General features: G+C 39.9%; 1 protein-coding gene across 3 annotated transcripts in view; it reads right to left on the minus strand.

Moving 5' to 3' along the window:
• Positions 1–13,020, minus strand: part of GRIA1 (glutamate ionotropic receptor AMPA type subunit 1) — a 323,009-nt gene that overhangs the window by 145,586 nt on the left and 164,403 nt on the right. For all 3 annotated transcript variants that reach the window (XM_032259814.1, XM_032259816.1, XM_032259815.1), the window contains exon 5: positions 8,103–8,156. In XM_032259814.1, the coding sequence (XP_032115705.1) occupies positions 8,103–8,156 (54 nt within the window). The remainder of the gene's footprint in view (positions 1–8,102; positions 8,157–13,020) is intronic.

A 13,020-nucleotide genomic window follows, 5' to 3' on the forward strand; every position in this document is an offset into this window, starting at 1 on the left:
AGAGTTAGGATGCACTCTGTGTTCTAAAACTTGACATAAATTAACTCATTTTATCTTTATCTTATGAGATCCACATTAATATTCCCACTCATAGGTAAGAAAGCTGAGGTACAGAGAGGAGAAGTGACTTCCAACAGACAGCTAGTAAGTAGCCGAGCCAGATTTCAAATCCTGGCAGTTTAAGGAAGAAAGGAGCTTATTTCTTGACTTTGCTCATTTATAATACCAGTCCTAAAAGTTGCAAAGTCTTCTCCAATTTAGGCAGTGTGGCCCAATGGAGAACGAGCCTAATCTTTAGAGCGGGAAAGGTTTTAAGTTTGAATTCCAGTTTTAGTCAAACGACCTTACAAAAGGTTTTTCAACAACATGAACTTCGTTTTCCTCATCATACAATGAAGCCAGAATCTTACTTTTCTTGGAGGGATGTAGAAACTCTCTAAGGTCTCTGGGGTGGATTCTCCCAGAGGATGGGGTTGAGTACAAAGAGTAATCTAGTCTGGAACGTTTGAATCACCTTGGAAGAGGGCATTCTTTGGCATTTGGGGGTTTGTCTTTCTATCTACCCACTCTCCTCTTCCTTCCAGAGGTTCTGGGCAGTGTCAGCTCTGGTGATACAAAGTGTCTGTTACAGAAGAGTGAGGTGGGGGCAGAAAGGTAGAGGGAAGACTGTGTGGGAGGGAGAAGAGGAAACTGAAATAAACCTCAGCAGCAAGGAGAGTCCCTGAGAGGGGCACAGCAGGGAGGAGGGAGAACTTCTGAGCCTCTCCGTCTCTGTCTCTGCATGTCCGCCCCGGCCCACCTGGCCCTGCACACATACACAGAGACATATGGACACATTGTGAAAATGCAGTTGGGGAAAAGAAGCAACAAAAATGAGCAAGCGATTGCTCCAAATCCTACCCCAGCTCTGCTGTTTAACTTGTGGGTGACCTCAGACAGATCACTTCCTTTCTCTCAGCCTGCGTGTCCATTTTATAAAACCAGGGGCCAGGTGAGATGAGTTCCATAGGTACCCTTCAGCTCTCACTCCCCTGGGTTCTTCCAACAAGGGCGAGGGCACACCCTTTTCACAACTGCCAGCCTTGTGGGTGCAGCCTCATGAGCCTTCCCAGACACCCCATGGCTGAGTTGGCCTCCCTGGCCTCTGATCACCACACTGTGACAGGTCAGGTGGCCATCTATGGGGCTTGCATTACTTTCATAGGCTGTGATTTTTCTCTGGCATTCTTCTGAGAATGTTATTTTACATGTTCCTATCTAACATTTTACATGTTCTGAGAATGTTATTTTACATGACAAGGCCAGGTTGCTTCTGGGACAAAGTTCAGCCTCTTGCTTCTTAGTGCTTCTTCCATGAGCCCAGGGCAGTACCAGGCACGCAGACATGCCTGGTTCATGTTTGGTGGTTGTTTAGATGGCTGTAAGAACCACATCCTGAGGGAAGGCACTGGGGGAAAATATGGGTGTCCAGACTGAAGGTGCAAACACCAAAGAGCAAGCAAGGTAGCCGTTTTCAAATACTCAAAGGCTGCTTTGTGGGAAGGCAGCAGGCAAGTTTTGCAAGAGCCAGAGGGCATGTAGACTCAGAAGTGATGAGAGGGTGACACAAGGTGAACAGCACACAGGCCATGCCCTGCCCCAGGGAGAGTGCAGAAGCTGTCTGAGCCCTTTGAGAAGACAAAGGGCTGCCTCAGAGGTAGGACTTTTCCGTCACTGGGTATTATTCAAGCAGGCACCAGATGGCTGAGTTTCTGTTGGATACGTTGTAGAGGAGATTCTGGCCCTCTACAAGAAGTGGGTTAGAAGCCCTCTTAGTCCCGTCTTTAGCTGCTCATTTGCATATTCATAACTAAATTCATATTCCCACTACCTCTACTTCTTTTAGCACAGATGCAAGGATTTGCCTTTAAGTACATTTGATACGTAGGTGCAGACATTATTTTCTAGGAATTCATTTCATTCATTCATTCTTTCATTCATTTATTCAGTGACTTTTTAAAGCACACCTGTTGTATGCAACTCACTTTGCCAGGCACTAGGAATTCAACAGAGAATAAGTCACACACAATCCTTCCTCTAGGAGCTTGCAGAGGTAGACATTAAATAGCAGAGAATCAGTTATCTAATCTCAATTATAGTAAGTGAAAAAATAGGGCTATGGCAGCATAAAACCGGTAGACGTGATTTCGCCTGGGAGAGTGTTGAGGGATCTCACTTAATTCTCATAACAACCTATGAGGATGTAGATAATATCATTCTCTTTTTTAGAGACAAGACAACAAAAACTCAGAAAACGTAGATAAATTGACTAATGTTACATAGCTAAGAAGTATAAAGTCAGAATTCAAACCCAGACCTGGCTCCAGAGCCACGCTTCCCAACTGCTATACCACCTGCCTAACCAGAAGATGCAGAATCTAAACATGTCTGTGAGGTACCGAGCCAACAGGAAGACAGGCACTGAAGAAAGTGGATGAGCTCAGCTTTGCAGAAGGAGCTGACAGATTTATCACCATAGGGGAGCAAGGAGACTAAAGAACAGTTTCTGCTCAGGGCTGATCCAGCAGAGCAGCAGCAGCATGGGGCTGGGGGCTTGGACTAGCTGCCACATAGACCAAAACTTCCAATCTAACATTCTACAGGAGTAAATCTGCAAGCACATGGCAGAAATGGCCGACTGTCCTGGTTCCCAAGTATCCTGATAAGACCTGGAAAGGGCTATCTTAACTATCTCTTCCTTAACTTCTGTCATACTAACAACAATAATTTTAATAAAATTCCATCAATGTATAGTGGGATAGATGTCCAACAGGAATTTGAGAGCTTGAGCTTGAATGTCAGGTCTATTGCTGCTACTGGAGTCAAGATTTAAACTCAAGCTCTCTTGTCCAGGACAACACCCTCTCTTTCCTGACTCTTTCCCCAACTCTTCCTGCTCAGCAGGCACATGGCATAGTAGTAAGAACACAAATTTTAGGATTCCATGGCCCTCGAGGAGAAGTGCAGCTCCATCATTTTATAAATTTGTGATTGTGGAAAGCTCAACCTTTCTGAAGTTCTGTTTCTCCATCTGAGGATAATATTAACCTCAAGGGCTATTGGGAGGGTTTAACTGACATGCATTTAAGCGTTTACCGTAGTGTCTGTAAGGTAGCAATCAGTCAATTGTGGAAGTTATTGCCATTGTTATTATTGTTGTTATTTGTTTGGAGTTTAAGGGATTCTAATTCAGAGATTCAAGTGGCTCATCATCAGGTTAGCCTGATCATCTTATTCCTATGCCCACATCATTTGGTTTTTGTCATATTCCTAACAGCCAAACTCCATTAATTAGATTCCTGTCTTCCTCTCTGCAGCTCAGTCATGTAATGTCTCTGAGCCTCAGTTTCCATATCTGTAAAATGGGGATGATGAATTCCACCTTGTATACTTCATAGAGTATTGTGACGTCTAGAACCCAGTGGTATGAGTCATACAGAAATGTCACATAACCTATAATGTGGTGTCAAAATGAGAGAGATTGATGATATTATTATTGTTATTACTCCTCTAGAAGGCACCATATGGTCCACACTGGTCAATGTTATCTGATAAATTCAATATTTTTCAGACAGGGGTCTGCTGAAATCTGTATAAATTCTTACAATCTTCTAGCTCTCTATGATACTTTAAAAGTATGTGCTTTTATTCCAATGAAATTCTAAATACCAACATAATAATCTGATCATTTACTCCATGGTTTAGGTACTCATATTGGCAATCACAGTGGTACTGAAGCATTCACTTATTAGTGCTGCATTTTCCAAACTGGCTCTACTGACCCACTACAGAAGTCCACAGGTCCTCTGTTTTGAGAAACACTCATTTGGTCTAAGATTTGCTTCTGGTGAGTCACAAGGATAAGAGCTACAGCTCTGGAGGGCTCTGGCTGCCAGATGTCTGCTTTAGCCACAGTCTCAGAGCAGAGAGTGAATGCATCGTCAGTGCTAGGGTTTAGAGGAGCACTGGCAGCCAGGCTCAGCACTTGTGGGTTTCAGGAACCAGGCACGTCTATAGGAAATAGTGGCATAGCTATCTAATTTCTGCATAGTTCATCTTATGACCACATCAATGCTATGGAAATATACGTATCTCTCCTATAGAATATGGATATATGTGCAAGCATATATATGCATATATACATACCCATCATATGTGAATATGTACAGATGGACGGATTTAATATGTGAAGTAAGAATTTTCCACTTGTGCAGAACACTTTTAACTTTTTAAAACATGGTGGCATTTGGCAATATATTTGGTCTCCCCAGTGACACTATCAGAAGGTAGAGTAAGAATTATTGTTCTCAATTGACAGATGAGGAAACTGAGGGTTGGAGAGTTGTCCAAGAATATAGAGCCAGCTAAGAGTGGCACCTGGACAAAAACCAGCGTTGTTTTTTTTTTTTTTTTTAACTCCTTGGCTGTAAGTTCTTCTCTCTGGCCTGCAATCTCCTCCCATCCTCTCTTCAGGCAGCCCTCAAAGGTGGCTGTTTGAGGCCCAAAAGCATTCCTCCAAAGTGATTTACTAAAAGAATGCTGCTGGCTACTTGGAAGCTCATGCATTCTGACAGGGACAGAAAGAACAGCAAAATAAAAGTGTAGCTCCCCTCATTTTGTTAAACCTTTCAAAGTCTTCCTTGGTCCCTAACTCTATAATTACATCCTAATCACAAACATTCCAAAGGAGTGGGTCAGTTCCTTGCAGCAGTAGGCTAATTATGTGGCAGAATTTCTAAGAATTATCATCTTATAAATTGCATTATTCCTCTGAAGGGGGAAGAAAATACACCACATACTCGACTATGTTTCAATCTGAATTAATTAGTAATTTGAAGCCTAATTATCAACTAATCTATTGGAACATGCAAGTCTTTTTTATTTGGATGGTATATGCAATTTGCATCCTATTAGCTGGCAGTCGTAAGGACTTGAGAGCTCATTAGGTCAGAAGAAGAAAAGTACAGATCAGAAGGATACAATAACCCAAGAGGCTGACTTGGTGATGCTGTGACTGAGGGGTCACTGGGCAACAGATGGAGTCTGGCAATGTAATTACGAGGGGTCTTTCAGTGGCTCTAAGGCCCCTGGTATGCAATTTCTATCTCACCCCAGAGTGGTAATTATGCATATCCTCACCCTTGTTCTGTGTATTCTTAAGTAGCAGGGTGCCTACCAGGTCTCACTGAGAGATGCCCTGGAGTTGTAGAAAAGGCCTGAATACTGCCTGCTACCCTTAGTGACAGGCCTAGCTCTGGTGCTGCCTCACTTTTTGACCTTAGCCAAGTCACACCCCTTTGCTGGTTGTTTCCTTATAAACAAGTGAGGGTTTTTTTTGCTTGCTTTTTGTTTTTTTTTAGATGGAGTCTCGTATTGTTGCTCAGGCTGGAGTGCAATGGTGCTATCTTGGCTCACTGAAACCTCCGCCTCCTGGGTTCAAGCGATTCTCCTACCTCAGCCTCCCGAGTAGCTGGGATTATAAGCACCTGCCACCACGCCCCGCTAATTTTTTTTTTTTTTTTTGTATTTTTAGTAGAGACAGGGTTTCACTATGTTGGCCAGGCTGGTCTTGAACTCCTAACCTCGTGATTCACCCACTTCGGCCTCCCAAAGTGCTGGGATTACAGGCATTAGCCATTGCACCTGGCCTACAAGTGAGGTTTAAGTGAAGTTGACTTCCAAAGTCCACTCTAGCACTGAGGATCTGGGATTTAAGGGATGTCAAGGGCTTTCCTCACTCCAAAGTCAAAAATTGCATCTTTGCAAATGGTCTTAGGAGGGTGAGACTCTGGGTCCCCCAAAAGTGTCTGGAGAGCCATCCTCATTTAAAATGCAAATACCTCTGAGAAAAACAATACATTTAGCCATTAACAGCTGGGTCTAAATTAACATACCTCTCTAAGCCCTCCTTATTTCCATTCCTGACTCTGATATATCACCAAGACTAGTCAGTTGAAGGGGAAAGAAGAGTAAGTTGGGGATATATCTAAGGCTGGATACCAGGTCAGAAAGAGGAACAGAATTTATGAATTAGTCAGGATGCTTTGGTCACATTTTTAGATTCATGCACCTGTGCCTTATTTCTACTAATGCCTTTACTCTGGAAATAAGTAGCAAATATTAATCTTTCATTCAATTAATATTGCTCATAGAGATAATCCACACAAAATAACATGGTTAAAACAGAAGACAGTTATATGTCCAGTTAAGTAAGTTAAAACCTGAAAATTTGTCACAGATAAAAAGCTACAAACCACTTCTTAATGAAAATGTGGAAAATTGTAAAGACAGACCAGGATAATAAACTGTAGAAATAGTTATCATTAAGAGAAACTTGCTATCATTCAAACTGTCACATGGCAAAATTTGTTATTGTTTAAAATTTGATGGGTGATACAACCACTTTGGAAAATAATTTTGGAGTTCCTCAAAATGTTAAACATAGAGTTATCATATCACCTAGCAGCTCCATGCCTAGGTTATATTGAAGAGAAAAAACTGTACACTAATGTTTTATAGCAGCATTATTCATAATAGCCAAAAAGTAAAAACAACCCCCATGTCTATGAACTTATGGATGGATAAACAAAATGTGGTATATGCACATGATGAAATATTTTTGGCAATAAAAAGGAATAAAGTACCGATAAATGCTGCAACATGGGCAAACCTTGAAAATCTTATGCAAAATAAAAGAAGCCAATTACAAATGACCACATATTGTATGATTTCACATATGTGACATGCTCCAAATAGGCAAATACATAGGGATAGAAAGTAAATTAATGGTTGCCTAGGGCTGGAGGAGCTTGGGGGATGATAAGGAACCATTACCAATAGGTAAGGGATTTCGCCTAGGGGTGATAAAGAATTTTAAAATAAGATTGTGATGATGGTTTCATAACTTTGTGAATATATTGAAAATCATTTAATTTTATACTTTAAATGGATGAATTGTGTACTTTATAAAATATGTCTCACTAAAGCCTTTAAAAATGGAACTAAACAGCAAACAAAATTCTATTTGGCTTTGGATAAAAAAGGTGGAAGATATTTTAACTATCAGTATATCAATATTTAGTTGATAGTGAAAATATTTTCACAGAGATATGTGTACATGCATATGCATAGACTTTTTATATATTTATTTTATATATTTCTGCACACATATTTTCAAACTATTTAATCTTTCCCTTAGAATGTAAAAATTTTGAAACTGTGAATTGAAAAACTACCTGAATATTTATCCTACATTATATGCGAACGAACAGAAAGCAAAATATCTATAGACTGTGACAATTAAAAAAAAAAGCTGGAAGAATTAAAGTTCATGATAAAAAAAAAAGGTGGAGGTGCAAAACATGACCCAGAAGAAATAGACTTGACAGGAATAATGATTACCAAAAAAAAAAAGGTCATAATGGCATGTGCTAGTAGGTAAAATTTAATTTGTACAAAAAATGATTTGATGAGTTGTTTTCTTTGTACTATAGAAAACAATAGAACCCCACACAATGATCTGTAGTACATTAAAACAAAATGTAATTTTTTTTAAAAAACGGGCTTATTTATGCCATGTAGAAAAGTGAATAAAAACTAAATGGACATAATATTGTTCTTGCTGGGAAGCTGTTTCTGGTTAAAATTTTGTCAGTACTAGCGTAATTATGATGTAAGTGTATTTATAAGCAGTAAAACCATCAGTGGGGTCAAAATAGAGAGCCCAAACCAGCAGGATCAAGACCTTTTATACTAATTCAAAGATGCAGTGATTCTGTCGCTAAAGGGGCAGAGCCAATTAAAGCTGGAATTGTGAAGATAATAAAGCCGTGCCCACCAGCACACTCTCTTCTAAGGAAATTTAGAGGTTCTTAAACAGTGTGTTGTGGTTTGATGAGTGGGATGTGGAGAAGATAAAAATTTAGTATTGCCAAGATTCATTATTACAGCCCTGAATTGCCCCTTCCACCTACTCAGTTCACATCAGCCAGGGACCACAGAAGCAAGCTAGGGCCCCTAACCTGGAAACGCCTTGAGCTGAAAGCCTGCAGTGCTCTACTCACCAGATTTGCAAGGATGTAGTGGTAGCCGATACCATTCTTCTCCAGCTTTATAATCTACAAAACATAATGGGTGGACACTTGTTAATCATACTAACAGATAAAGTCACAACAACAACATTAATAATGGCAACTGATATTGAGTGCTTACAATGTGCCCTGCCCTACCCTAAGCACTCCAACTACAATATCCCAAACATCCAGTGATGGTAGCATTGTTAACATCCTTATTTTATGAATAAGGAATAGGCATGGAGTGCCTATTATATAACCTCTGTAAGTTGTGATCTTACAGCTATTAAGTGGCAGATGCAGAATTTGAATTCAGATTCCAAGGGCAGAGTGGTGTTACTGTAACCCCAAGGACCCATCAGAAATGCTCACTGCATTCTTTCTTCCATAAACCTTCCTTGTATGTGGAGATTCTTCTTTAGGTAAGAATCTTATGTTGCATGAAATCTGTCGTGACAATATTCACTGATTGGAAAGACAGATGAAGGGAGAGGTGAATGGTGGCTGGATGGTGAGATGGGTAGGTGGGGGACTTCACCTTCAATTCCTTGCATGAACCATATGTGGATGCTCTTCTTTCTTTTCCTGAATTTGTGCCTTCCTCCCCAAATCAGTTAGGTACCCAGACATTAATGGATTACCCAACTTAGAAGTTGGAAGGAAAGGTTAGAATCATCTGGCCCAACCCCTCACTGTACAGATAGGAAGTTGAGGCCCAAATAGGGAAAATAGTTTGTCCAGATCCAATAGTAGTCTGGTGGGAGTATCAGGACAGAGATCTGACTCCTGTGAACCTTTCCATTTGATGTTTGATTATGGTTAATCATTAAGAACCAGTGTCCACGAACATCCTCTTATCCCAAATGCAGACTATCCCTAATCATCACAGGCAGAAAAACTTATTTGTGGAAAGAAGTTTGCTTGGGCAGGAGACACACCACCTGATAATGAATGGTTAAGACTATAGACCTTGGTTTTAGATCTAGCTCAGCCTGCAAATTAACTTGATCTAATTCCTTATTTTTTTTTTAAATCATCAAATTGGGGTTAGTATACTCTGCTCAGTGTCTCTCCCCCTGCACTGTTGCAAGGAGACATATAACAAATGAGAAGCACTTGGGCTTCTTCTCTAACTGAATAAATTTTCAAGGTTATTAAAATCCACATTCAGATATCTACTTAATTGGATGTATGTGCATAGTGACTCACATTTTTTTTATGTGGGGAATAATTAAATGCAAGCACACACAATGAATTCTTTGAAACAGTGGTTAGATTGTGAAATTCCAGGCCACAGAGCTCAAATACTATTGGGATGAATAGTTTTATTAATAATTCTTCATTACTTTTTCATCTCCCTGTCAAATGGTTTGCTGCCTTTCAACAATGAGATACCTTTATCAAAAACCTATTCAGCTTTTAATAAACACAAAACAGCAAATAAATGATATTTTAAAACCAGCCATATTCAGTGAATGGAAAAATATCATCCCTACAAGATGAAAGTGCAAATTAAAACATAGGAAACAGCTGATAATTGATGACTTTTTACTTATAAAAACTGGCAATTTCATATAATCCGACCTAATACGAACCTTCCCATCTGTCTGTTCCCCAACGTATACATTGGCCTTCCCTCCTTTAATACCTGCCTTTCACAAATATATATTAAATGTTTGCTATGGCTGAAGCACTGTTGGCAACACAGTGGAAAGGTGAAAGAAGCATAGTGCTTGCTCTCTTGGAGGTTATGCTTTACTGGGAGGAGATCCATAATAAATGGGTGAACAGATAAATATATACAGGGTAACAAACTGAGAAAGGTATTATAAGATGCAGTTTCACAGTGGGTCCATCATCTCATTGAGCCCCGTTACTTCAAAGCTCATTCCCAGTACACGGCCTTTATTCATGATATTTGTGTCTGAATGGCTTCTCCCATTCTCTCTGATTGTTCGTATCCTTAATGGCTGAGCTCCAATACCAACTCCTCTGTAAAACCTTCTATGATTAATTAATACATTCAACAAATATTTATTGAACATGAACTATATGCCAAGTACTTTGCTATGTGCTGGGGAAATAGCATTGAGCAAGTGAGGCAAGGTCTTCATGCCCTCATTGAGTTGAGTTGACATTTTAGTAGGGTGCCAGATGGTCAATATATAAATGAACAAGACTTCAGCAGGGACAAGCACCATGAAGACAGTAACACAGGGGGATGTGATGGATGGCCTCAACAGGTTCTGGCCTACTCTCACTTCTAACTCACTTTGTACTTAATGACTGTATTAAATGCTTTGGCATCACAAACCTTCACTGACTCCCCATTGTTTACTGAATAAATCCTAAACTCTTTAGAATGGTTTCCAAGGATCTCCTTGATTGTGTGTTTATCTTCCTGCCATCCTCTCCAGTAGACACTCAGCATTCATCACTTACCCTGTAAAACCACAGTATGAAACCCAGCCCTCATATTCCCACTGGGCCTCCTGACATGCCTTTTCCTCCATCTTAAAGGCTCTTGTCCAGCCAATGGCTACCTATAGAAATCCAGATTTATTTTACTAAGTGCAAGGTAAGAACTTTCTTAGAGCCTTCACCGGTTCCTTATTCTTTTAATTCACTAAAAAGAATGTATTGAATACTTGATTTGGGGCCAAGCACTGTCCAAGGCGTTGTGGACACAGCAGGGAAGAAAATGAAACAAAAAATCCCTGGCATCGTGGAGCTGAGATTTTACTTGGGGACTGGAGGCAGACACAGGCAATTAATTCCCTATTTGTAATTTTGAGTGACTGTTTTTTTTTCTCAGATCAAGTGGAAAATTTTGTGTTAGACTGAATACAGTTACTGAATGAAACTGTATCTCAAGTACATTCCCAGATACTGAGTATTAGATAGTCCAGGATGATGCCAAGTGTGAGAATGTAAGTCAGAGATGTAAGTTGTAGGCTCATCACTGTCAGTAATTTAGTTGTCTGAGCCTAAGGCAAATCACTTAGTCAATTTGACCATCAGTCATTCTGTCTATAAAATGTGAGCATAAGCAATGAATCAAGTGATCTGTAAAATCCTTTCAACTCTTTGGTCTTACTTTTCAAAATAGATGAATGAAACTATTTTTTAAAATGTTAATATGCTGCAATCTAAAATACCCATACAAATGGGTCACTTTACAAAATGCAAGTTTACCCTTTGACAGAGAAGTTAGTTATAGATGATAGCAGAAGTAAAAAAGTTGTGTTTCTAAGAGGTTGGGCTTTGTGGCCAGGCCAATATAGGTTTGACTTCCTGCTTTTATCATATGCCAGCTGTGTGTTCTTGGGCAAGTATAATCTCTCTTTTCTTCATCTATAAAATAGGGGAATTGACAAAAGCTGTTTTATAGAGTTGATGTGAGAATAAAATAGCATTATGCATGGAAAGGGCTTGGCATTCGATGGCATACCATATACACTCAAAAAATAGTACCAATGGCTATTGCCTGTACCACAGAACAATATACAACAGGTCATCCGTCTATTAATAGGTCGTTATCATTTGGCGCTTTTTCTATCAACTATGTTATCGTGTCTTTTTATCAGTTTTATAGAACAGAGGCCTTCATTCATGTTTTACAGATGGATTCACTTATGCCCAAGGAAGGAAGTGACTCAAGAAGCCGGCCCTAGTAGGCACTAGAAATAGCAAAAATAGGCAAATGCTTGCATGTATCACATACTGTGGAGCAGGCTCTGTTCTCAGTGCTTCACATGTATTGATTCGTTTAATTCTCACAAGAGCCCTCTAAAGGTAGCTATTATTACTATGATCATGCCCATTTTACAGATCAAGAACTTGAGATGTAGAAAGATTAAAAACGTGGTCAAAATCACAAAGCCAGTAAATACTAGAACAAGATTTGAACCCTAGCCAGTCTGGTTTCAACTCTGCTTGTAACTATTATCTTAACCTGCCTGAATTGAAAACCAGAATTCAAATCCCTGACTCCAGCCTAGAGAACTACCATCTCAATGGAAATAATTTTTGCTGAGTTTCACTTTCCAAGAGGGAAAGCCAAATCCATACTTTACAGAGTAGAACAGTTAGTGCCTTGAAGAATCCGTAACATTCAAACTCTCTCCCTGTTCCATTGCCGAGGCCTCTGAGTGATAGCTGTCCTAGTGCAGAAATTCTCTGTGAGCGCCCTAGGGGTCTTGAAGGCCATTAACAAACTTTGTGATGCTGTCCACTACTTAAAACTATCACTTTTATTGTATGGCTTGTTCAAAAGTGATTGCAAAATCTGCTACCTTGCTAGCTCATCTGAATACATAAATGTAGTTTAAAAAGACAAGGAATCTCCAAAAAATCCTGCTAATTCTGTGGTGGGCACTTGCTTTCGTTCTGAGACCAGGGGAGCCACAGTTTAGAGACCTCTGGCTAAAGACCATTGAGGTTTATAGAAGAATGTACCAATCAATTGATTTCTCAAAGTGAAGGGCATGTTCAAGGAAACAATAGAAAGAAATGTGGCTGCCGCTTCCTTAGCTTCTTAAAACAGGTGAGTGGGCGAAAGGAATGAGATGCCAAACCCTGGATCATGACTGACAGAGTCCAGAGCTGAACCCAGGAATCTGGTTCTACAAACTGTGTTCCTAATATGGTAACCCTTCATAAACTCGAAAATGCAATGTAATTGATTATTATTATTAATTATTATTTTTTTGAGAGTGAGTCTTGCACTGTTGCCTGGGCTGGAATGCAGTGACACAATCTTGGCTCACTGCAATCTCCCCCTCTCAAGTTCGAGGGATTCTCCTGCCCCACTGCTTCAGCCTCCTGAGTAGCTGGGATTACAGGTGCATGCCATCATGCCTGGCGAAGTTTTGTATTATTATTATTTTTTTTTGTAGCAGAGACAGGG

The sequence above is a fragment of the Sapajus apella genome, unplaced genomic scaffold (assembly GCF_009761245.1).
Source record: "Sapajus apella isolate SASKATOON/1434 unplaced genomic scaffold, GSC_monkey_1.0 scaffold112, whole genome shotgun sequence".
NCBI lineage: Eukaryota > Metazoa > Chordata > Mammalia > Primates > Cebidae > Sapajus > Sapajus apella.